At 48.4% G+C, this 26,712-nt stretch overlaps 1 protein-coding gene across 3 annotated transcripts in view; it reads right to left on the reverse strand.

Annotated features, from left to right (window-relative positions):
• LOC116942527 (sorting nexin-17-like) overlaps positions 1–24,772 on the reverse strand; it is a 30,350-nt gene extending 5,578 nt beyond the window's left edge. For 2 of the 3 annotated variants that reach the window (XM_032954543.2, XM_032954542.2), the window contains exons 1-14: positions 24,348–24,772; positions 23,852–23,990; positions 20,495–20,569; positions 19,492–19,609; positions 18,897–18,961; positions 18,582–18,692; positions 17,640–17,730; positions 16,529–16,616; positions 15,082–15,151; positions 4,559–4,651; positions 4,195–4,431; positions 3,904–4,056; positions 3,717–3,794; positions 1,236–1,295 (exon numbers count right to left, since the gene is read on the reverse strand). In XM_032954543.2, the coding sequence (XP_032810434.1) occupies positions 1,236–1,295; positions 3,717–3,794; positions 3,904–4,056; positions 4,195–4,431; positions 4,559–4,651; positions 15,082–15,151; positions 16,529–16,616; positions 17,640–17,730; positions 18,582–18,692; positions 18,897–18,961; positions 19,492–19,609; positions 20,495–20,569; positions 23,852–23,908 (1,296 nt within the window). In that variant the 5' untranslated portion in view covers positions 23,909–23,990; positions 24,348–24,772. The remainder of the gene's footprint in view (positions 1–1,235; positions 1,296–3,716; positions 3,795–3,903; positions 4,057–4,194; positions 4,432–4,558; positions 4,652–15,081; positions 15,152–16,528; positions 16,617–17,639; positions 17,731–18,581; positions 18,693–18,896; positions 18,962–19,491; positions 19,610–20,494; positions 20,570–23,851; positions 23,991–24,347) is intronic. The other variant, XM_076067152.1, reaches the window with a different exon arrangement.
• Between the last annotated feature and the right edge of the window lie 1,940 nt (positions 24,773–26,712).

A 26,712-nucleotide genomic window follows, 5' to 3' on the forward strand; every position in this document is an offset into this window, starting at 1 on the left:
GCACAAGCCGGCGTGAGTAGGTTAAACGTTGAGTTTTATAAGGGCACCACGGGGTGACCAGCCCCTCCCCACCCAGCCCCACCCCTCCCACCCCCCACCCAGCCCCACCCACCCCACCCAGCCCCTCCCCACCCTCCCCTCCCCACCCAGCCCCTCCCCACCCTCCCCTCCCCACCCAGCCCCTCCCCACCCTCCCCTCCCCACCCAGCCCCACCCTCCCCACCCAGCCCCTCCCCACCCAGCCTCTCCCCACCAGCCCCACCTCCCCACCCAGCCCCTCCCCTCCCCACCCAGCCCCTCCCCTCCCCACCCAGCCCCTCCCCTCCCCTCCCTACCCAGCCCCTCCCCTCCCCACACAGCCCCTCCCCACCCTCCCCTCCCCACCCAGCCCCACCCTCCCCACCCAGCCCCTCCCCACCTAGCCCCTCCCCACCAGCCCCACCCTCCCCACCCAGCCCCTTCCCTCCCCACTCAGCCCCTCCCTACCCACCCAGCCCCTCCCCACCCTCCCATCTCCACCCAGCCCCAACCCTCCCATTTTTGGATGCACGACAGACGAACGGACACAATAATCCCCTGTGGGCTGGTGTAACCAGGAGGTTCCTACCAGTAATATGGTGACTGTAACTATATGGAGTGCAACTGCATGGCTGAACACAGCACTGATGCTCACTTATGGAGACGTGTGTGTAATTGTTTATGTGGCTGTAACACTATAATTTCAACTTGTAACCCACTGCTGCCACATGGCATTCATTCCCTCTCATAGGAAATAACTCTGAGGTGCAATGAGGAACCACAGACAAGCAGAAAGGCCACCACGCGATGAGCCGGCGACACAATTGTCCAAGCTTTGTGGTTCTCTATATATTAAGATGTTAATGAGTACTGTATTTCGATGTGGGAGGAAACCAAAGCACCCGGAGAAAAGCCATGCATATAATTGGGAAACACTATCGCATACAAGGAACAGGTGAAGCCCACATTGTTGTTGTACCACGTTCTCCGAGCAAGCCAGGGTAAGACACCTCGACACCCAAAGGGAATTTGTGTGATGATCCACCAAGCCTCGCTGCCTCCAATGTGCTGGATTATAGACCAGGTGTAAAGCCAACATCACCACCTGGCTGTTGTTTGCATGTGTGGCTGCTGGTGTTGTGTGCATGCAGTCGTTTGGCTGTAAGTGGCGGTGTGTGGGTGCGTGCTTTGTCGTGTGTAGTGGTCGTGTATGTTACTTGAGGAGGAGAATGTTTGTTCGAGAACTCCACCCGGCTGCTCAGACGTCCTCTCTTCATCTGCGGCCGCACCAAATGACACTGCATGAAGCCTCGGTTCTTTTCCTCACGCATCTCAACAAGTCTGGCCTACTTTGACAGGATATAGTTTCAGGTATCTCTATGCTAGACATGGCTCTATAGCTTCAAACACTCCTCATATAACAACGGCAACATAGAGTAGCGTAGATGAGGAGCTGGGCACATCGTCAGGAAAGAACACAAAGTAGGTGACACAAAGACTTCGTCGTTGAAAAATAATCGAGCAGCCAACCCCAGCTGACAGGTGGGCTATGAGGTTGGTATGTTTGAATGTACAGTGTGGAAGTACAAACAGTGAAATCTCAACATGAAACTCTTCAGTGGACTGAATACATTGAATGTCTGATCGAGAAAATTTAATCAGGGAATATTACTTTCTACCAAGGAGCATGTGTTTACTGCTATACGTGTCTCCCACTCTGCTTCTCTTGCATTGCCTCTCTGATGCTGTATTTCTCTATCGCTCCAAACTCTCTCTCACTCCATAATGCTCTCGTGCGGCAGCTGGTCCTCATTAGATCACCATGCTGTGTATCTCCACTCCTGCTCCACATGGCCTTGTGCTCACTAAAGATGCACCATAGTAACAGCTTCATTATGGACCACGTCATTATGAGTGTGGAGCTATGTGGAGAGCATTCTTGTCAAGTGCAGCAAGAGATTGAAATATACGTGGAATATTGACACAGGAGATATATGAGCATACAGCATGAAGAAGCATTGAGCGAGAGAAGCATCGCTATGCATCGTTCTGATGTGAAGCGCAGCATGTCATTGTTTTAGAACTTCCCAGCGTAACAATGAGGTAAATTTGTGTATAAAATGTATTTATTTCATACATGCAGAATTGCCAAGGAGATATTTGTAATATGAGAAGATGACATGTCCATGGTAAATTTTTGGACCAATCAATTAAGGTCATAGCTGCGGGAAAATGCAAAGAAATGAGAACACCTTCTTTGGTTCTTTCGGTAAAGTCACGTAGAATGAGACTAAAATAATAAAATAACACAATAAAATTCTCACGACGTTTCGGCCACAACGCAAGCGGCCATCTTCAGGTGAAAGGTACAGAACTGTCGGGACGACAGAGCTTCAATGAACAATGTTAAGATTCGTAGCGACTTTTAAGCTGGTTGGGAGAAGTGAGGCGCCTTGACAAAGGGGTTTACATATCAAATAGCTGAGGGATCAGCTTGTGACTGGTCACAGGAATGGCTATGTTAAAGTCAAAACCTACACATCCACAGAGGCTACGAGTAATTTAGCATTGAAATAGCTAAGGGATTAGCTTGTGCAAATAGCTGAGGGATTAGCTTGTGACTGGTCACGGAAATGGCTATGTTAAAGTTAAAACCTACACATCCAGAGGTAACTAGTAATTTAGCATTGAAATAGCTAAGGGATTAGCTTGTGACTGGTCACAGAAATAGATGTTAAAGTAAAGGCCTACACATCCACAGACCTTCAATGAACGCTGTTAAGATTTGTAGCGACTTTTAAGCTGGTTGGGAGAAGTGAGGCACCTTAACAGCGTGCATTGAAGCTCTGTGGATGTGTAGGCCTTTACTTTAACATCTATTTCTGTGACCAGTCACAAACTAATCCCTTAGCTATTTCAATGCTAAATTACTAGTTGCCTCTGCGGATGTGTAGATTTTGACTTTAACATAGCCATTTCCGTGACCAGTCACAAGCTAATCCCTCAGCTATTTTATATGTAAACCCCTTTGTCAAGGTGCCTCACTTCTCCCAACCAGCTTAAAAGTCGCTACGAATCTTAACAGCGTTCATTGAAGCTCTGTGAACGTGTAGGCCTTTACTTTAACATCTATTTCTGTGACCAGTCACAAGCTAATCCCTTAGCTATTCCAATGCTAAATTACTAGATACCTTTGTGGATGTGTAGGTTTTGACTTTAACATAGCCATTTCCGTGACCAGTCACAAGCTAATCCCTCAGCTATTTGCACAAGCTAATCCCTTAGCTATTTCAATACTAAATTACTCGTAGCCTCTGTGGATGTGTAGGTTTTGACTTTAACATCGCCATTCCTGTGACCAGTCACAAGCTAATCCCTCAGCTATTTGATATGTAAACCCCTTTGTCAAGGCGCCTCACTTCTCCCAACCAGCTTAAAAGTCGCTACGAATCTTAACATCGTTCATTGAAGCTCTGTCGTCCCGACAGTTCTGTACCTTTCACCTGAAGACGGCCGCTTGCGTTGTGTCCGAAACGTCGTGAGAATTTTATTGTGTTATTTTATTATTTTATTCTCATTCTACGTGACTTTACCGAAAGAATCAAAGAAGATGAATCCTTGCAGTCACGAAAGCTTTAAATCGAATTTAAATGAGAACACGTGAACAAGGTGTCACTGTGATGAGAGCATTGGTTCACCTTGCGAATCTTTCCTCCTGACTTTTTAATCATGAGCTCATCCACCATGCCCTGTAAGCAGATGCTCATCATAATAGCCTGTGGGCAGCACACACACACTCATATTAGCGTTCCCATGTCATGCATATATATATACACACCGTGTTAAATTCCCCAAATAAATTCTGTATCTCTCGCCATTGCCCACCTGCTGGCTGGAGATGCTGATCCACTGTAGTTTGTCCTTGGTGATGAGATACTCAAAGGCAAGTTCAAGTCGAACTTCAGCTGGCGAGGTGGTGGCCCGAAGGGTGGCTGAAAGAGGGGGGGCACTGACCAACCCATTGGATGCAGCAACCTGCTAGACACCGCAAAACCCACATAAATATGCCAGATGCCGTGATGCCGCGAGAGCCAGGTGTAATCACGCAGGTGCTGTGACAGTGCTAGAGAGCCAGATGTAATCGCGCAGGTGTTATAGGTAGTGGCCATATCTCACGCTGGGTGCGCCGTGTCGGGCAGCAGTTGTCACGCATGACGCGACTCGCCAACATCGCATACGTGTGACCTTGAAGCTCCCCTCTTTGGCCTGGTCACTTGACAGGAGCACGCGGAAGTTCAACTCCTTGTTCCCCACAGCAACGATCACTTTGCATCCTTTCTCCGGGAAATCCGTTATGCAAGGGTCAAACTGCAGGTACCCATAGTATTTGAGAGTTTGTGAAAACTGGATGTACTGCAAAAACAGTCGACAAAACATGTAATTATATATGACGTTTACCATGCAGAGCGTCACTTAAAATGGATTAAAAGGTGCACGATAATTACTCCACTTCCTAATCCTCGTCTTCACCCCACCCTACCTCCTTTTTAGATCCCTTGTCCTGCAGAGACTTTAGTTGTTGAAGCTGCTCCTTGCTGGCCACAATCCAGCCTCTCTCCACGTCACTCACCGCCTACACAGTCACACGCGCCCTTCAATTGCCAAACAATGGCACCGTTTTCCCCCGCAGTCACGCTGCATACATATATAGTTGGACTTACCAGTGGCCAGGTGGCTTAGTAGAAGAGCGAGCAGCTCATAGGGTGCGAGTTCAAATCATTATTGGGGTTTCCTCAGCCCATCATCCTACTAGAGATTTATAAAACTAGTACCACTTTTCTAGTACCACTTTGTCCTGAGGATAAATTGAACCCTTTCAAGAATGGAGAATTTTTATCACTGTGTAGAGACAGTTAGAGGTCTCTGGGTGTCGCACCAGCCACAGTGCTGGAGGGGCGCCGAGCGCCTCGATTGGTGGAGTTAAGGGCACGTGATCGGAAGCGGGGAGCTCCGGCCTTCTGTTTCAGTTTTCAGTTTCATTTATTTAGTATAGCCCTGTGAGCCAATCGGCTCATGGATCGGGTGCAACCGCAACAAACAAAAAACATGAACAAGAAAACATCTTAAAGTGACTATGTGACTGTGCAAACAGAAAATCCAGGAAAAAACAGCAAAATATTCCAGAAAAAGCACTGTACACCAACGCTGTGTGCAAAATTCTCAGTGGGATGCAAGTCAAACAACAACAACCACAAGACAACTTAGTATTCTTGGTTCTTTCGGTAAAGTCACGTAGAAGGGAAACAATAAAATAATAAAAAAATAAAACAATAAAATTCACACGACGTTTCGACTGCCACACAAGCAATCATCATCAGGTGTGAAAACCACAACAAGAAAATTTGAAAAAAGTGGTGGTTTTTTAACGTTAGCACCACAGATAGCGATTTGACAGTTTGTTCAGATGGACGAGTCCATCTATGTTTGGAAAAGAGAAGGGGAGACGAAAAATAATGGATGCGGTCCGAAAGCCACCTTAAGCGTGATCAATCAATTATGACCCGAAATGGTTTATCAAATCCTTCCAATGATTGCTAAGCCAGAATCCATCTTCTCGGTTGAAATTGTCTCTGTGTCTGTATATGTGGATAGCCTCATGAACGAATCTCTAATGGTAGCCAGATGGCTTGCAAAGAACTCTGTCTTGGAGAAGTCAATGTCATGTGAACCTACTGAATTATAACAGTGATCTGCCATGGCCGAGGTGTTGGTCCTACCGTGTTTCAGGTCTGCTTTGTGTTCACAAATGCAGTCCGAGACATGTCGTTTGGTTTCTCCAATGTAACTACTACCACAGAGACAACTTAGTTTGTAGACGCCAGGGTACTGTATGTCCAAAATCACATATTTTACAGACAGAACCAGATCACGGATTTTATGTAATGTGTTGAATCGGACCTGGATCTTGTGTTTATTCAAGATTTTGGAGATCTTTTTTGTGATCCCCGCAATGTAGGGTAAAGTGATAGTTTTGAAAGGCTCCTCAAGAGGGTCCTTCTTCATGGTTGGAGTGATAGCTTTGCGGATTGTGTAGTCGGAATAACCATTAGCCTTAAGAGCTTGGTATACGTGCTTGAGTTCACTGGCTATGTGTTCCTGGTCGGATATGCATTGGGCTCTATGGTGCAGAGTCTTTATGAGGGAATTCTTCTGGGATGGATGGTGGTGGGAATCCGGTTTCAGATAAGCATCCGTATGGGTAGCTTTCCTGTAGATAGTGGCTCATTGAACCATCAGGTCTCTTTTTTATTAGGACATCCAAAAAAGGTAGCTTGCCATCTTTTTCGACTTCCATGGTAAATCTGATAGCTGGATGTATGGAATTGATATGGTCGAAGAATTGGTCCAGAGCAGGCCGGCCATGTGGCCAAATGACAAAAGTGTTATCCACGTACCTCTTCCATAAGGTTGGGTGCAGAGTGGCAGTCTGGATGGCGTCAGTCTCAAATTTCTCCATGAAAATGTTGGCTACAACCGGAGATAGGGGGGAGCCCATTGGCCTGCTCTAGACCAATTCCTCGACCACTTCCATTCCATACACCCAGCCATCAGATTTACCATAGAAGTCGAAAAAGATGGCAAGCTACCTTTTTTGGATGTCCCAATAAAAAAGAGACCTGATGGTTCAATGAGCCACTGTATACAGGAAAGCTACCCATATGGATGCTTATCTGAAACCGGATTCCCACCACCATCCATCCCAGAAGAATTCCTTCATCAAGACTCAGCACCATAGAGCCCAATGCATATCCGACCAGGAACACATAGCCAGTGAACTCAAGCACGTACACCAATCTCTTAAGGCTAATGGTTATTCCGACTACACAATTCGCAAAGCTATCACTCCAACCATGAAGAAGGACCCTCTTGAGGAGCCATTCAAAACCATCACTTTACCCTACATTGCGGGGATCACAAAAAAGATCTCCAAAATCTTGAATAAACACAAGATCCAGGTCCGATTCAACACATTACATAAAAACCGTGATCTGGTTCCGTCTGTAAAAGATGTGATTCCGGACATACAGTACCCTGGCGTCTACAAACTAAGTTGTCTCTGTGGTAGTAGTTACATTAGAGAAACCAAACGACATGTCTCGGACTGCATTTGTTAACACAAAGCAGACCTGAAACACGGTAGGACCAACACCTCGGCCGTGGCAGATCACTGTTATAATTCAGTAGGTTCACATGACATTGACTTCTCCAAGACAGAGGTTCTTTGCAAGCCATCTGGCTACCATGAGAGATTCGTTCATGAGGCTATCCACATATACAAACACAGAGACAAATTCAACCGAGAAGATGGATTCTGGCTTAGCAATCATTGGATGGATTTGATCAACCATTTTGGGTCTTAATTGATTGATCACGCCTAAGGTGGCTTTCAGACCACATCCATTATTTTTCGTCTCCCCCCTCCTCTTTTCCGAACATAGATGGACTCGTCCATCTGACCAAACTGTCAAATCGCTATCCGTGGTGCTAACGTTAAAAAACCGCCACTTTTTTCAAATTTTCTTGTTGTGGTTTTCACACCTGATGATGATTGTGTTGCAGTCGAAACGTCGTGAGAATTTTATTGTTTTATATTTGTATTATTTTATTGTTTCCCTTCTACGTGACTTTACCGAAAGAACCAATAATATGAATCTCTGCAGTCACGAAAGCTTTAAATAAAAAAAAGGCAACTTAGATTAAGGCCATCAGTCTAACTCCATACTACAACAAACAAACATGGTCAAACCAAAAAACTTTTCGAAATCACCAAAATAAAGCCATAAAAGCAATGTAACAGTGATCATAGGAACTGTGACCTGTGACCGAATTTTCACAAGGGGCGTGGCTGAAGGCGGGGCGGAGGCGCGGCCAGGGGATAAAGGGGGAGCACCGAGGGGATTCAGGGCTCGTTTCAGGGATCAAGCTAGCTAACAGACACGCGCATAGTGAGCAGCCTAGGACAAGGTAGCCACACTTAACAACAGAATCCGGAATTCAGCGAAAACGCGTTGCCTCCTGCAACAGTGTGTGTGCGCCTCAGTCGACATACACTACACTGGTGTCAGAAGTGGTTTGTTAGGTGTAGCTAGCTTATGTAAAGACTTAGCAATTATGCTCACTAGGCGACGAGCGCCCACTCAGTTGTCTTCGGACAACGACAAAGAAGGCAAGTTGATCCCGCAAGCGGCCCCGGGTGCTGAAGCCCCGGTGATGGAGGGCAGCTGCAGCGTCGGCATCTCGTAAGCTAGCTACACCTAACGAACCACTTGTGACACCAGTGTAGCGTATGTCGACTGAGGCGCACACACACTGTTGTAGGAGGCAACGCGTGGGAAACAGGTGTGGTGCGGGACGTGAGGGAGCCTGTCAATTCCCCTGACGCCCGCGCTGCTTTCGCCGTTGCCCCGCGAGCATGGGACGACTGCGGGATGCCACAAACCGCAGGAGCGCGCGGCGCGCCAGAGCCCGCCAAAATTTTAAAACAGCGGCAAGACGCGCCCACCAATGCCATCCTCCCGCCGACGCCACTGGCTCCTGCCCGCAGACTAAAGAAGCGCCTTCCTTTTGACCGGGAATTCAAGGCAGCGGGTGGCAACTGGATGACATTCCAATGCCGCTTTGTCACCGCCTGCAGCCTTGCGGAATGGACAGAAGAGGCGGGCGCTGCGAGCGCTACCTACGGCGCTCGACGACGATGCGTTGGTGGCCCTCGACGCCATTCCCGACAACAGAAGACAACGCGACCGCAAGCCCTGGTGCAAATGGGGGCGATTTTTGCTCCAGCGTCCGCCAAGCACCACAAGTTCTCCACGCGGAAAAGGGGGGAAGCAGAGACACCCCTTGCTTATCATGCCTCTCTTCTGGCATCTGCCAAGACAGCCTTCCCCCAGGATGGACCAGGTGGGGAGAATCTCCCTGGTCCTGGAAAAGCTGCTGTCGTGGACCGAGGACCTCCAGGTCATTAGACCGGCCACAAAAGATGACGACATCACCTGGCTCAAGGTCGCCCGCTGTCTGGAGGCTCACCTCCATATCCGGCGATGAGGCGGGGTGGTTGTGGGTACTGCACCCCCAGCGGAGGAGGGAGCAACCACCGATGGACCACATCTACAGGTGGGGGTTGAGTCCTGCAGCACCGTGGAGGGATCCTGGGGAGGACCGTCGGGGCGGGCGAGATGGGCCGGCGAGGGTTTCCCCTCGTCAGAGGGACGGGCCCGTCATCTGTTTCAAGTGCGGCCTGCCCGGGCACATCTCCATGGAGTGCCACACGTGATAAGGAGGATCCTCCTCATCGATACCGGCTGCCGACCGTCGCTCCTTCTCTTCACCAGGCCCTAAGGCGAGTCGCGGTACACTACACACACAACCCCCTCACTCACCTCACTCATCAGGGTCGCGGGTTGCGCGCTTGTGGAGAGGGGGCGTCGCGTTATGTACCTCGGCTTTCAGATCCGGAGTCGTGGGTCGCGGGATTACAACGAGGTGGATCGCGTCCCAATCAAGGGTTGGTGGGCGAGGGGTGGCCCAAACGCCCCGCGCAGTTGATGGCCCTGGGCCGCCGTATTGTGGTGGCGGCGGGTTCGTCCGCGGTCATAGGGACGGTCGAAGGCATTGACGTACGCGTCCTTATTGACACCGGTGCGTCGGCGACCATCATCTCGGACATGGTTTTCGAAAGCTTGCCGCCAAAGTCGCGCACCATTTTACCCGACGCGATTCCCTGTTTCGCTGCAAACTGCCAGTCCCAAGGAATTGTCGGTCAGATTTCGGCCACAATTGGCATTGGCGACTTTCAGTTGTCAGGTCCAGTTCTCATTTCCAAATCTTTAGCCATAACCTGTCTGTTAGGGACCGATTTCCTTGGTAGAATGCCGCTCAAAATCCTGGTGGATCAGGGCTGCATTGAGTTGCCGTTGGGCCGCCGCATAGCTTTCTTGTCATTACCAACTTCGTTTCGCACAGCGAACGTTTTGGTCCCTGCCCTGGCGAACCAAACGGTTAAAATTCCCCCAGGGGCACAGATGCTGATCCCCTTGCGGTTTAAAAAGCACCTAGATCGCAAAACGGCTCCGCACAGGTTGTTGATGGTTCCCTCCACCAGGGTGGTTCGCGCAAAAAATTTGGTTTATGCGCAGACTTTGGTTGCAAGCGATGGACAACATTTTATTCAGGTCCTGAATGTTTGTCCGGACGCATCGGTGATTCAAGAGGGCACTGTCTTAGCTCACGCGTCGGCCACAGATGGCGTTCATAACAACGGCAGGAATATAGGTGTTGCAGTGGCTGCGGGGAAGGGTGAGGACACGCTCTGTTCCGAGAGCAAGGACCTGTCTGATGCACAGAGGCTCGAGCTGCATGCACTCTTATTGGAATTTTCCGATGTATTTAGTAAATCCAAATTCGACATTGGCTGCACGCATTTATTGCGCCATCACATTGACATGGGAGATTCGGGCCCAATTCATCAAAACCCATACTGCCTGAGTCCTGCGGAGAAGGACCATGTGCACCGCGCGGTGGATGAAATTCTGGCCGCAGACATTACCGGTCCCTCCAACAGTCCATGGGGTGCACCCATCGTTCTTGTAAAAAAACAGGACGGTAGTTTGAGGTTCTGCTGGACTTCCACAATCTCAATAAAGTCTCCGTGGTGGATGCGTACCCACTCCCGCGGATGGACGACTCGCTAGACGCGTTGTCAAGGGCGCGGTTTTTCTCCACACTCGATTTGCTGTCGTTATTTTGGCAGTTGCCCTTAGATGGCAGCTCTAGGCCAAAGACTGCATTTCGCACGCCCCAGGGTCTTTTCAAGTTCAACTGGCTCCCGATGGGATTGCACTCAGCCCTGGCCACATTCCACCGGATGATGGAGCTAGTGCTAGTGGGCCTACAATGGAATGCGTGTTTGATTTATCTCAACAATGTCATCGTGTTTGGACGCATGTTCGAGGAGCACCTGCAGAGGTTGCGGGCTCTTTTCCTCAAAATGCGAGAGGCTAAATTGACGTTTAAGCCACAGAAGTGCCATCTGCTGCAGAGATCGGTCAAATACCTAGGCCATATTGTCGGTGAATCCGGGATTGACGGATCCTGACAAAACTGCATGCGTGCGCACGTGGCCAATCCCTAAGTCGGCGGGTGAGGTACGTAGTTTTGTCGGGTTCTTCATCCCCGGGTTCGCCACGATCGCAAAGCCGCTCTATGTCCTCACGGCCAAGGGCCAGAAATTTCGGTGGGGGGCAGAGGAGGCGGCTGTGTTTGCCGCGCTGTGCAACAGCCTGGTCAACGCGCCTCCACTTCGGTACCGATTTTTCTTTGCCCTTCGTCCTCGATACTGACGCAATACTAGTGTAGTGGCATCGGGGAATGCCACTGCATGTCACGTAAGGCCGGCCTGTGTGTGAAGCAGGAGACATGATGCTCACACCACCTACAGCACGGCAGTCTGGAGCGGCACAGGGGTGACAGGGGGCCATGGAATTCCGGATGAACCCGGAGGGCTAGTGGCCAGAGGTACCGAGGGTGGGGACCCCAAAGAGGGGGCTGGGGGACCCCGAGACCGGTTCCAGAGGCCTCTGGAAGGTTCGAGAAGGGAGGCGTGTCTAGGGGCGGAGGAAGCCCCAGGATAGACTATATAAGCCGGACCCCTGAACAGGTCTGGCTGCTGTTGTTCATCTGAAGACATGAAGCCGTCCTCCTGAAGAAGAAGCCCCAAAGACAAGACCCAGACTCGAGTCGGGGTCCAGGCTTGACAGCCTCCCCCAGTTGTGTTAGGGCCAGTCAGCCCGGAGGGACTACCTCCCTAGGTTACCTGGTGGAAGGGGCAGCTACCCCTTTGTGTTAGAGTGTCTTGTTATAATAAACGTGTTGCCTCCAGAGAAGCCTTGCTCTCCATTTGTACCCACTACACTGGCATTGGCGCCGTTTCGTCGCAGGTGGTGGACGGAGTAGAGTGTGTGGTCGCATACGGCAGTAGGGTGCTTTCTCCGACGGAGCAAGGCTATTGTGTTACACGACGTGAGTTGCTGGCGATTGTTTATTTCGTTCAGCAGTACCGGCCGTACCTCTACGGGCGGAAATTCCAGGTGTGATCAGGCCACGCGGCCTTGCAGTACGCGCTGCGTGTTGAGCAGCCGTCCGGCCAGCTGGCTCGAGGTCCTTTAGGACTATGCGCATTCAAGGTCTCGTATAGCAAGGGCGTCCGCCACTCAAATACTGACGCATTGTCACGTCTGCCAACCGGTGACGAGTGCGCATGCACATCGGCGCGGGACGGTGCAGGCCCGCCGATTCGGCTCCGCCCCATGAGGTCATCGCTGCAGCCGATGTTGCGCACACGGACGCAGCTGACGCATGCGACCACACACCCGGTCTCTCCAACTCCAAGTGGGGGCGACTCCAGGCCGAGGACGACTTCTTGTTAGCCATCAGACGCCGGGTTCGCCACTCCGCAGAGGGCGACAGCCGACGACCGTTAGCCAGGGTCATTCTGAGAGGGGGCCTCCTCATGTGCTGGGACACAAAATTACTCAAGTATAACGTCGTGGTTCCCACCATCCTGTGGGGTAGATTGGTTTGGGCAATGCCCAAACGTCTTGTGCATTTAGGGGTCGCGAAAACCCTGTGCACCCTCCGCCTGAACTTCTTCTGGCCCAGCATGGCGGCGGGTGTCCAAAATGTGCTTAAAGGGTGCACCGCATATGCCCGCTGGAAACCTCCACCGAAATTGGCATGCTCCCCTCTCCAATCCGTTTGTGTATTGCACGTGAATGAGCTCGTCACGCTCAATATGCTTGTTACCCCACCCCGCGGGGTAACAAGCACCTGCTCGTGGGGTTAGAGTATCTTTCTTGGTGGCCGATGCCGGACCAGTCGGCAGCCACCATTACGGATGCCTTTCTCCATGGGTATATTCTGGATAAGGGGGCCCCAGGATGCCTCTTTACGGACCAGGACAGAAAATTTTCGTCAAAACTGCTTAAGGAGGTGTGTGATCTATTGGGCACTAAAATATCCACACCTCGCTCTCTCATCCACAGACCGATGGCATGGTAGAGCGCCTACATAGGACGCTCACATCCATGCTATGCCATCAGGTCAAAGAAAAACAGACCGACTGGGACTTGCATGTTCCAGGGGTCCTGGCCGCATATAGATTGGCCCCACATGCGTCCACCGGCTACTCACCTTTTTTTCTTATGTATGGAAGGGAGCAAGATCCGCCCATTGACACACAGCTAAATCCGGATCTGGCTCAAAAGAAGCTGCCCGACCCCATACGAGTTACCCTCCAGCGCCTGTGGGAGGCTAGAGAGGCCTCCCGCAGGAACTCGGCTTTGAAGCAAGCAGTCAATGACTGCCCGGAAGACTGGGACCAAATGGGCAGTCGGGGACAGGGCGTGGCTTCATTGCTCCCAGGTTCCTGTAGGGACATCCCCTAATCTCTACAAACCGTGGTGGGGGTCCGTGGAGATCGAGGTAAAAAGCCCATAGAGCGTCCGCATACAATTCGGTCGAAGGCGCTGGTTTGTACATGCGTCGCGCCTCAAACCGTTTTGTCCACCGGACGACGCTCATTCATCTCAAATCCCTGGGGGCTGTGTGTCCAGTGTCCCTGACTAGCCAGGGTGCGCGTCCACGGGAACGACGCCTCGATGCTCTGCTTCTTCCCCCTCAGGATCCCAGCTACTGCGGCCTGGGGAGCTGCCGACCTTATCGCCAATTTCGGCGCAAGTCAGGGGCGGACAACCATCGTCAGGTCCTTCCTCTCCAGTCGGGCAGTCTTCTCCTTCACCACCTGGAGAGGGGCCGCAGGCCTCGGGCCAGCCTTGTCATATGCCGGAACCACCCGCCGAGGCCTCCCCTAACCTGGCTGGGGGCCCGGCAACGAGGACCCACTCGAAAACTGGCCGCTTTCGTTAACTCTCGCTGGCACGCCGACATTTACGCACACCATCGGCAGGCAGCCTCGCTCGCAAGCCGGGGGGGGGGGGGGGGGGGCGGGGGCTGACTGTCAGGAGGGCGAATCACCCCTTAAGTTTGCCGTCGTTTCTTCTTCTTTTATCTCACGGCTCTTGTGTTGTGTTGTTGGGGTCGCGTCGTTCAGGGTTATTTTTACGCTTACCGTTCACGTTACATTGTGGGCCGCGCCATGCTGAGAAATTGGCGGTGTGACGAGTTGAGGTTTGTTTGTTTTTGGAAAAAATATTTTCTCCTACGCCCTTTTTCAGGAGGTATTTTTGGGTTGTCGGAAATTTGTCTCTACTCTTTCTATTTGGGGTTTCACAGCCGGGTCGGCTGAAATTTTATAAAGTGGGGGGTAGTGTAGAGACACAGTTAGAGGTCTCTGGGTGTCGCGCCTGCCACAGTGCTGGAGGGGCGCCGAGCGCCAGGTGCCTCGATTAGTGGAGTTAAGGGCACGTGAGCAGAAGCAGGGAGCTCCGATTGGTGGAGTTAAGAACACGTGACCGGAAGCGGGGAGCTCCGGCCTTGATGCAGCAAGGGGCGTGGCCGAAGGCGGGGCGGAGGCGTGGCCAGGGGATAAAGGGGGAGCGCCAAGAGGATTCGGTGCTTGTTTTGGGGATCAAGCTAGCTAACAGACACGCACATAGTGAGCAGCCTAGGACAAGTTAGCCACAATCTATAGTTGTGATTTAGTTTAGTTTATTTTATACCTACGTGACTTTACCGAAAGAACCAAAGAGTAAGTTAGCCACACTTAACAACAGAATCCGGTGTTTAGTGATTTGTTTAATAAACGCGTTGCCTCCTACAACAGTGTGTGTGCGCCTCAATGGACATACACTACAACTGTTTAAGTACTGGAAATGGGAGAAAAGTACCGCATCAATGCTCATTAAAACAGCAACTCTCATCGAGTTGCGTTAAACAGAGTTCAATGCTTTTGAAAACCAAGAGCAATGACATCGACTGGCAAGCCCAGTGCTCACCAGTGATAGTGCATCGCAGCACCACAGCACATCTCAATGGTACCATTCATACCTGAATGTATAGCAGGTTCAGACCCACTATGCTTTCCATGATGTCATCATCATATGCCGTGTCCCAATAGCTGCAATAGTAGGGTGTGTGCATGCACAGAGATGAAAATAAAACTCAGTTACAGGAAATCATGTGTCCCACTCCTCAGGTTTTATTTTTACAGGTGTCTGCGTTAAAACGCACGTCCACTGTACTGTCTCTTGTAACACATCGACAAAATATGTGCATGTTAATGAACATCATGCCTTACCTTTTATAGTGTTGCATAGCTATTGGAAAAACGAGGTTAAAATGGAACATGTATCGCCCTGGTGTGTCATGATTTGCACCATAATTATGACAAATGTAAACACGTCTGTGCGCCATGTGCGTGAGGCTCGCTGTGCGCACAGTCAAAAGTACCGCATGCGGCAGGATGCATTTATTATGATTCAATCCCCCTGTGAGTAACCGAATTATTATACTTTAGAAGTTCCGATTAAAGAATTGTATTCATTGCTATCTTATTTGTATACTTTATTTTAAAAAATACTTTAAAAAGTACAACAGGTTGCAAGGGTCAGCATCTCCTTTCTGAAATAGGAAAGACGGTATTCGCCTGCAACTTTGGCACCAGGCCAACAGTTGCTATGTTTCCCCACAGTGGAGGTAGGTCTCAAGAGAACAACTCCATAAAGTATCGCTCATGTATTGACTCTAGAGAGATGAGATAATAGACCAATTTGACCCTCAGCTAGGCACTGAACCCACTACCTACCACTCGTGAGTCTAGTGCACAGCACAGTGCTGAACAGCTCGAAACACACATTAAAAGAACAAATATTCATGTCTGTGGAATATTAGGCATCATTTAGTTGTAATATTCTTGGGTCTTTAGTTAAAGTCACGTAGATAGGTAAAAAAAAATAACAAAAAACTACGACGTTTCGATCGCAACACAAGCGTTCGTGATAAGGAAGAAAAAAGAGGGGGAAAGCTGCTGAGGCAGACTGTTTTAAAGGTTTAAAATGGGTGGAGCCCAAGGGTCATAAACGAAGTGGGTGTGAGAAATTACATTAACATGATAAATTACATTAACATGATAATTTCTCACATTAACATCATTAGCCCCGCCCACTTCATTTATGACCCTTGGGCTACACCCATTTTAAACCTTTAAAACAGTCTCCCTCAGCAGCTTTCCCCCTCTTTTTTCTTCCTAATGAAGATCGCTTGCGTTGCGATTGAAACGTCGTAGTTTTTTGTTATTTTTTTGTTATTTTCTTTGAACCTATCTATGTGACTTTACCTAAAAGACCCAAGAATATGAATTCCTGCAGTCACAAAAACTTTAAGTCAAGATTTGACATTTGTAATGTATCAGTCATCCAAACAAGGTTTGTTTGATCAAAGTGTTAAAACAAGTGTGATGAATAGTTTTAAAATGTACAGGAACATAGAAACTTGCCTTTTCCGGAGAACTATTTTATAGTCCAAGCTCTGGAGGCTTGTGACAGAGATGTATGGCAGCTCAAACTCCTGCAGCCGGCGGATGACTGGTATAAGCACACACGTGCATACACACAATACACATAAGCACATGTTAAAAACATACGTACCAGTTGCTGTACGGATTACCCAGGTATAGAGGACACGCATCCCTCCTCTGTGTTGATAACGTCCGTAGTATATTCTTGGTTCTTTCGGTAAAGTCACGTTGAAGGGAAACAATAAAATAATATATATAAAACAATAAAATTATCACGTTTATTGTTTTATATATATTTTATTATTTTATTGTTTCCCTTCAACATGACTTTACCAAAAGAACCAAGAATATTAATCACTGCAGTCACGAAAGCTTTAAATCAAAACGTCCGTAGTCTTCATGAAATGCCTACTCCTTTACGAGACCCACGCTTCCATGTACGACACAAGCAACTCCTCTTAAGTATCACATGGTCACATAATCCCCATTAATTTACCAAACAATTTCTCAAAACAGGTCTCAGGAACCATCGAGTCAATCAGGGCAATGGAAACATTTGGCGGGAGGCAGTGGCAATTCACAAGGTGTCCACATAGCACAGCTAATCGCCAGCAATTAGCCGCTGTTGATGCTTCGGATATCTATTGTTGGCGGCTAGTTTAAGGCACAGATGTGAAGTGAACTTGAAGGACAGTACAAATTTGTAAATTCAACATACTGAGTGTTGGGAAGCGATCTGGTGTGGGTTTCTACTTTTGTGTTACAGGTCAGGCAAGTTCAAGTAGCTGGAGAGTGCACACTCCAAAAATATCGTTCTGCAAAGACTTTTAGCTAAAGCAAAAGAACCCGACTGGATCATTACGTTTACACAAAGTGCTGCCAACATCTACAAGAGTTTCCAGACACTGGACTCCTGAGTCTAATTTATTAATCTCCTGGGCAGGCACTGAGAGCTGTCACTGACTTCATAGCACCCGTGCCACCCAAAACAATCACGCCCTTCCGAGTACCGATGAGCAACATCCATATCAACGAGCACTAAGTGTATCACTGTGTGCGAGAGCGGTGTCTATGGTGGTGAGTGACTGACAGGAGAACGCTCCGCCTCCCCGGTCACGAACCAGGAACAGCGCAAAGTAATGGACCAGCTCCTCTGGGAGCTCCAGCTTGGCAGCCACCGCCTGCACACAACACACGCCGGCAGATGTGCTACGTGACCAACGTGCAATGTATCAGAGAACTCCCATTCTCATGTGTGCTACGTGCTACGTGACCAACGTGCAATGTATCAGAGAACTCCCATTCTCAGGAAGCCACACCAAAGACAGACTTTTGAGGCAAGTGCTTTTAGCGTGCACCTATGAAGGCCGGCATGGTGCACGAGGGGTGGGTGGCCAACACCATGCCGGTCCACCTTTGTCTCCCCAGTGCTGATGTTTAAATACTGTACCAGATGCTCATTTTAGGCTGAATCGACCTAGGGGAGGACCAGGACCGTTTCAGATAATCATCACTAGTTTTGGCCATGAGCAGGAATTAAACTAGAGTTGTCGGGTTCGTAGGGCAGCGCGCTAAATACCACCACCTCTAAAACACCACCACCATGCATATACAGTACCAGCAACATTCGGTCTATTAAACCACAGGGTAATGGTAAAAAAAAACAGAATGAATATTCAGTTTATTAGTCTTTTTCAAATGGTGATTTGTCTGGGGGAAAAAATAACAATTGCCATGCAACTATTGATTAATTATTTAATAAGAATTGGAGAAGTGTGTCTAACCAATGATGACAGCAAAACTGCAATGGGACCTACATGAACAGCCCAACATTACTCATGTTTCAAAGTAAACTAAGCCCAGACACTAATCCCACTGAAGCTTCATGTTCAACTCGACACTAAACCAGCCTAAGTCTAACAATACCGGTAACTCTAACACCATACCTAAGCTTAACCTAAAGACAAATCATAAGCTTGACCCTAACTCCCCAAGCTTAACCTCAAATAGGAGCCGTGACTGGGTGCCCTACCTCAAGGATGTCGTCGGTTTGATGAGTGCTCTCCACATGAACAGACACCATCTGCCCATTGGCCAGCAGCACCTGGAGCTGCACTGCCTGCGAGGGCACCTGCTGCGTGTCCTGTATTGAACAACACAACTATATCACTGCAGTGCTTGTGCCAGGCTATGTGCTCCTTGAGACCACATGAATTGTCAAAGGTGGAGCACCATCAATGCCGCCATCAACACCACCTTCACTTCACAATGCAGCATTCATCACCAACTGCAGCAGGCACTGTGTGACCGCGTATACATATCGATTATTATAAAGCAGTGGAGTTACCTGTTGAGCTTTCCTCAAGAAGCTGTGGAATACCTCACTGGTGCCCAGCACTGGGTCCTGGCTCACTGCAAACAAACCACAAAACTTTGCACATACAACAGAAATGCACGGATGTGGATGGTTGTGCATTCAAACAACACATCATTGAGCCACACATAAAAGCACATATCAACAATCTGAAATCACCATCATTGTGTGCAGACTGCTAAACAGAAAACGTGACACAACTTCAAGTAGTGCGCAATGATTAACAAAAATAAACGATGACGCTTCGTACTCAATGCAACCAGGCAGCCAAGCACCAGAGCAAGCCGTTCGCAATCAGGTTACAAAATTATAATCCTGGTAGGGGGTTGATTCAGTCCATCATCATCCATTCGGATCAATAAAAATTAGTACCATTTTGTGGGGAAGTCAACAGTGGTTGTCCTATGGATACTCACCCACAACCATAGGAATGTAGAATTCCCTCCACTGGCTCAGGACTGTAAATAGGATATGAGTACCACCTTAATGTGCATTTGAGCAGCCGGTTTTAACTTTTGACTCAAAAGTACTCGATTAATTCCAGAGAATATGATCTCCTGTTACTCACCCGCCTGGATGTAGCGTTCTAGCAGCTCTCTCCGTTGTTCCACCTGGGCAGAGCTTAGTGGCAGTAGTCGCTTAGGGGGGAACATCTGCCCCACTCCACCTCCTGAACACCTCTTCAGCTGAACACATCACCAGCATAATAATTTAAATGTTTAACAAGAACAGATTTCATTCACTTTTAGACATAGATAACAACTCAGAGGCAGAAGGAACCAAAGACGAGCAGGAAGACAGCCACATGATCAGCTGGCACCAACAAATGCCCAAGCCTTGCGATCCTCTACATATTCAGGTGTTATCAACCATGTGGGAGAAAACCAGGGCACCCGGAGAAAACCCACGCATGCAAGGGGGAAACACTCTATTCCATACAGAAGGATCAAGTGGTATCCACATTTTTGCTGGACTGCCAATGACTCAATAATTTTATGTAAATGTTTTTCTAAATTTGCTACCATCAGTGGTGAACGTGGTATGTGCTTCACATTTCCAGTTTTTACCCCCTCATACATGGAACCCTAGTCAGTAACTGCTGCCTTCCTTGTCATACACGAAAACGCGACTCCCGTACAGCCTTTAACAGACTGTTGGAGCATGTGCTGTGAGTGAGCCTCGATGAAGGTCGGGTTGGCACACGAGGGGGTGGGTGGCATTCACCAAGGCCTGGTCACCTTTTACACATCGCACCAGTTACTCATCTGAGGCTGAGTCGACCTAGGGGAGGCTCAGAACTGGTTCAGATATATCACTGGTGTTGGCCATGAGTGGGAATCCAACTCTGGTTGCTGGGTTCATAACAACGACTGCACTTCCTCTTCCCACATACAAACCAACATAATTACACACTCTCGTGTAAAAGCCAGGAGAGGGGCCATTTTACACTGCTAGAGTGACACTTCACACGCTGAATAGATTGTGTGCAATTGTTGATGTCTTGTCAACTGCAGCCTCACCACTACCACTGTGTGCACCGCATATCTACCCATGATATCTCCATGCCTCACCTGCTCATGCAGGCCGTGCATTTGGCTGTAGCGCACGCGGCAGTGTAATGCGCCATTCACGTGGATGTTGTAAGTCTGAAAGCACGCACGTACAAACAGGAATCAAGGACAATAGTCTGGTCACGTGCCATTTAAATTACCGCAAATAAAATACTTTTGGGAAAAAAACTCACCACAGATTCAACTGATCACATCGGATCACATTGCCTTGTTGGAAAATATCTCTCTGATTTGGTTATTGATGAACACATTCCAATATCTCCATCATCAACAATGGACAAATTACCAAGGCGATGGGTTTCGGCCACTTCGCTAAGATTTCTATCTGGTTCAAACCATCTTTTGTGGAATTTGGCATAAAACCATCACCATCAAACCCAACATTTCATAACATCCATTGTAACATAACTATTCACCATACAACTTAACGTTAAAGAAGCAAGCCATAGACCCGCACTGATTATTGTGTTAACCTCACTGCAACAGGGATACCCATAATGCAACGTATCAGTACATTTTATAAACTATACAGTGAAACCTTGGATTACGAGCATAATTCGATCCGGAAACGTGCTCGTAATCCAAAGCACTCGTATATCAAAGCAGAAACTCAGATGATTCGTTCCACAACCCAAAAATACTGTATTCATTAAAAATTATTAATACAAAATACCTTTTTATATTTTTATTATTCAAATTTAATATAACGTAATCAAATTTATTAATTACATTTAATCGTGGCTGGTGTGAGGGAGACGAGAGAGAGGAGAGGAGGAGGAGGGTAATTGTGTAGGACGACTTTCACTTGCAGTACAGTTACTAAAGAACAGTCACTACACTTGGACACAAAATAAAAAAATGCTTTACACACACACGTGGTCACAACACTATACTGTAGTAAACAGTATATGCTCGCACAGATGTTGACTATACGAGTGAGGCATGCTGACTGAAACCGAGCATGGGAGATGATTACCCACAATCCCGCAGCGAGAGAGAGAACCATTGGCTCAGTTGTGATCACGTGACGCTCGGCAGACAAAGCATATACTGTACGTGCTGCTCGTATTGCAAGACATCGCTCGTTTATCAAATGATTATTTATTTAAAAAATTTGCTCGTCTTGCAAAACACTCGCAGACCAAGTTACTCGCAATCCAAGGTTTCACTGTACTTCGTATACAGATGTTTATGCATTAATACATTTGTAGTGACAAATGGTGTCAAATAGTGTGGCGACAGTATCGAGTGAAGATTGGTACTGTATGTGCGAAGCCTCTCTCTCGCACCAGATTGAGTATGCCATGGAAGGGCTCAATAGAGGGCATAGTCCCGGTGACAGTGAGAGAGAGAGATCGGGTGAGGACATAACAGTCTGGGTGAACCCGAGAGGGCAAGTGACCGGACGAGGTGGTAACGAGGGTCAAAGAGGAGGTGAGTGGGACACGTGATGTGGGCCCCGAGTCTACGAGAAGGATCTGGAAAGGGGCGTGGACAAGGGTGGAGCCTGGCCACGCCGCAACCCATAAAGGCCGAGTCCCGAGAGTGATCATGGCTGTTCATCTCTGAGAAGAAATCCTGTCTTCGATCCTGGGTCCTCGGTCTCCGGTCTTCACACACGTGGACCAGGCAACGTGTTAGCTGTCCTGGTCCGATTTAGTAGTTATTCCGTCCAGTGTGTACATAGTCAGCCGTGGTGGTCACCACCCACGGCTGGTCACCACCCACGGCTGACTATGTACACACTGGACGGAATAACTACTAAATCGGACCAGGACAGCTAACACGTTGCCTGGTCCTGTTAATGTTAATAGTCACCCTGTCGTCTTAGTTAATAAACGTGTTGCCTCCAAGATCAAGTGGGCGCCTTTGCTATTGATGCCCCCAGGGTCTGGAATGCTATTGCCAATAAACTGCAACTTGAATCACTACCTATGAGATCTTCACTCAAAACTGCTCTAGAGGAGTTGTACACCCCTAGCTGCCACTGCCATTCAGTGGCCTAAAATAAAATAAAATGTTTCGCTCCGGATGACCGCTGCAAAGTATTATCTGTATTTTGATTTAGTGTGCTGATCTTAACGGTGCATTGAAAAATGTGATACTCCGACTGATGCTCCTGTTGTTTGTGGAGTGACTCATGCAGCCGGCTGTGGCTCTAGGGTTTGGTGTTACATGTTTATGTAGTTTATTGTCAAAAATTCGGTCACAGTTCCTATGATCACTGTTACATTGCATTTATGGTTTAATTTTGGTGATTTCTGAAAGTTTTTTTGGTTTGGCCATGTTTTTGTTTATTGTAGTACGGAGTTAGACTGATGGCCTTAATCTAAGTTTTCTTGTTATTGTTGTTGTTAGACTTGCATCCCACTGGGATTCTTGCACACAGCGTTGGTGTACGGTGCTATTTCAGGAATATTTTGATGTTTTTTCCTGGATTTTCTGTTTGCACATGCACAAAGTCACTTTAAGATGTTTTCTTGTTCGTGTTTTTGTTTTTTTGTTTGTTGCGGTTGCACCCGATTCAAGAGCCGAATGGCTATGCAACTAAACTATGAAATGAATTGAACCCACTACACTTATTGTAATTAAAGGGGTTGTCTGTTACTCGCTATCTATGAATAGTTAACTACTAATGTGCCAATCTAAAGGCTTCATCACGAGGAAATATATTATTATCCAGGCCCCATTGTGTGATCTCCGACTCTTACCCACTTTATTTTCTCTGCCCTCTCGATTCATCTGATGTTAAGGTCCATTGGCAGAAACGGCACCAAATTTATATTTTCGTTGTATATGCTGTACCGTAGTGTTGTCGAGTTGCTGTACTGTCATCTCCTGGCACACTTAGCCGACAATACATGCGATTGCATTTATGTTGAACTTCTTTCACACTGTACGTAGCCAAGTAGCCTCCATTCCAGCACTGAGTAAGCTCAACCCCTAAATTAATGTTTGTTTCAACATCGTTTATACGTTTACTCTCAGTAAAGATGATGTCCCGTCGCATCGCACCCTCATCGAGACAAACTAAACGAATGAGAAACTCCGCCTCACGTATAATCTCCACGGGAATATGGAAATGGTACATTCCGATATAAACACTGCAGTGAGCAGTGCAGACACAAGCACCATGTGTTCACCATGTCACACATCGTAACAAATGTCTGACCCCCCCTAGGTGGGTGACGTCATTTATGGACGGCCCCTTGGGCTATGTGATGTCAGCATTCAGTTGCCATCCAGGTGGTGGGATACTAACTTAAAAGTGCAGCTACGGGGATAAAACAGAGTCGGGGAAGAAATCCCTCGACATGATCACCGCCATCGAAGGGGACCGCTACCGACCCCGCTCACCACGAAGCGCGCCGCCTCGCCCGCCCACTCCTCCGTGTCGGGGATGGAGAAGTGCATGGCGGCGGCGGCGCCTCCCCAGTCGGTCCCAAGTGCTGAAGCTGCACCTCACTGTCTCCGCTGGGCCATCGCGCGCCCCGATCTGTGCAGCCACAGCAAGAAGGGGCGAGGGAGTGAGCAGGAGGTGGTGAGGGCGCCATGACGGGGGTGGTTCCACACGTGCGGAGTTGGTTGGTTCATGAGGTGATTAGGTGGTGATGATGAGATTCGGTGATTATGCGGTCGCGATGACATGATGCAAGTTGATTATGATGTCAGGTGATGTTGAGGTGTGGTGAGGTGACGATGGTGAGGTGATTAGGAGGATGAGGTGATGGTGAGGTGATTATAATCGGAATGTGAAGTGATGTTGAGGTGTGATAAGGTGATGGTGAGGTGATTATAATGATGTTGCAGTGTGATAGTTAATTTCGCTTATCTGCGTCGCCCCGTTGGGTACCTCTGAGGTTGAGAGGAGGTTGAAGCAGACGAGGTTCAAACAGAGACGATGTTGCTACTAAGGCAGAGACGTAGAAACAGAGACGAGGTTGAGACAGAGACGAGGTTGACACGGACAAGGCCGCGCGGACTTTGCTCTGCACTTTAGCGGGAGGAGCCGGAGGAAGCGACGGCAAGGGTAGCGGTGCAGGAGGAACCAGGGAACGGGGCTGGCGGAGCGGGGGAGCTGGAAAGGGGATCTGCTGGACAGGACACGGGGCTGGAGGAGCTGGGAAGGAGATCTGGTGGACAGAACACGGGGCTGGAGGAGCTGGGAAGGGAATCTGCTGGACACGACACGGGGGTGCCCGCGCCGGAGCGAGGGGAGAATGCGCGGCGCACGAAGATCCCCGGGCCCCGTGGGCGGGGCTACTGCTGTTGCAGTCAGCGGCCCACGTGACGTGGGGTGGGATTTAACAGCGCGGGGTGGGGGTGATGGTGGGGGAGGGGGGAGTCGAGGCTGGCCATGGGGCCCGAGGTAAACAGGCAGCGGTTTCTTGCACGGATCCCGCAGCATTCCTATGCAGAGGGGGGCAGGCTTTCCAAAGAACCACGATTGACTTCCCAAAACTGAAACTAATTGTATGACATCCAAACAGGATTTTAACTAATAAATCCTCCAATGGCGAGTCACTCGCACAAGCGGTAGAGGCGCAAGTGGTAGACTGGGAAGAGGCAGGGGAGAGGTTGGCTTAGAGGTAGGGTTGAAAGGTCAGGATGAGGTTAGTGATACGGGGACAGATAGGACGAGAGGTAGGATTATAGTCAGAGGTGTAACTATAACATGTTTATGAGAAGAGGTAGGGCTTGGGTAGATGTAGGACTTAAATTAAGTTTAGGCTTCGTTGCGAGTCTTATGGGACTCGGGTATTAGGCGACTGCTGTGGGTTTGGCCCGACTATTCAGGCTCATGTGATATTTTCTCGTATTTTCTGTAAAGATGTCATGAAACCAAATCACATTTCAATTCCACGTGGAGGATTGGCGCTTAAACGCAATAAAGTACAAACTACAGTATTGCAGCCGTCCTTACAACACACGTCACTCGGTTTTATTTACTAACGTTCCATATTTAAACCCAGAATATCACAATTAACTTTACCATCTACATTGCGATTTGTAATACTTTCAACTCGTAGCGCGCCACCTCGTAGCGCACCACCGCAGTATTCCGACTCGAACAAGTGGGAAGGCAGCTGGAATGCGTTGAGCTGGTGCCAATCGCCCAAGCTCTGCTGCTCTCTATATGAAGCTGCGATAAGCCAATTAATATTTAAGTGTGGGGGGGGGAATTGGAGCATCCAGATAAAACCCGTGTGCGTCGGGGAATCATCCCGTACAGAATGGGAGTACCGCATTATCCTGCCAAGCCAGGGTATGGACCTTCACTGCCCACGGTAAAGGAATTCACGTTTGTGCGATCCAACCCTCACTGCCTCTCGTGGATTACAGGCATACACCACCATCTGGCTAAAGGAACCCTGGCGTGTACAATACACATTTATCAGGAATTCTTGATGCAAGTTTTCACCAGAACCCATTGTGGTAATTTATCACTTATTTTACACCGGAGCCAACCGTGCAAATCGGAGGTGCGGGGGAAGGATAACTAAACACAAAAAGCAGATCTAAACACTTAATGCTCAAATTTTAAAATAACAAAGCTGCACAAACTGTAGATTACCAAATGAACGACTTTTTTTTTATAAGTGCAACTAAATGAAAACGTTGAAAAGCACACTTTTGGTTTTACTAAATATGTAAATGCAACCCTATCTCAAAGCTTGGGAGCGATTGAACGGTGCACATACCTTTATCAATTATTGTATTTTCAGCTCAATTCGGTGTCCATTTTTTAACAGAGTAAATGGTGCACGACCTCCATTGCATAGTCGACCATGGAGATATTTCAGAATTGCACGTTACTGCTCAAATGACTTTCAATTATCTTCAAAGTCTTGGCCAGCATGCTGGACTATTTTTCCTTTCCAGTCAGGGTGTATACATTAATTCCCTCAGCCATTCGATAAATTGTCACTGCCTCCATCAATATCATGATGCTAGAACCCCTAATGACTACAGCAACAGTAGTCACTTTACTAATAACTACATGCATTCCAATCGAAAAACATTGATTCTTATGCATGTGGTTTGATGTGCATGATGCGAGCTTACAAATCACAATTAATCAGTCATGCATCCTGGCACCTCTCCAGCCACAATACGTTTCGATGTTAAGACTTGTGGCATGTACACTTTTGAAATGTTGACTGCAGGGTCTCTCACATCAAAGGCACAATACTTAATAAAAATGCAAGACTCAAGAA

The sequence above is a fragment of the Petromyzon marinus genome, chromosome 15 (assembly GCF_048934315.1).
Source record: "Petromyzon marinus isolate PM22_M1 ecotype Great Lakes invasive population chromosome 15, UKy_Petmar_22M1.pri1.0, whole genome shotgun sequence".
Classification (NCBI taxonomy): Eukaryota; Metazoa; Chordata; class Hyperoartia; order Petromyzontiformes; family Petromyzontidae; genus Petromyzon; species Petromyzon marinus.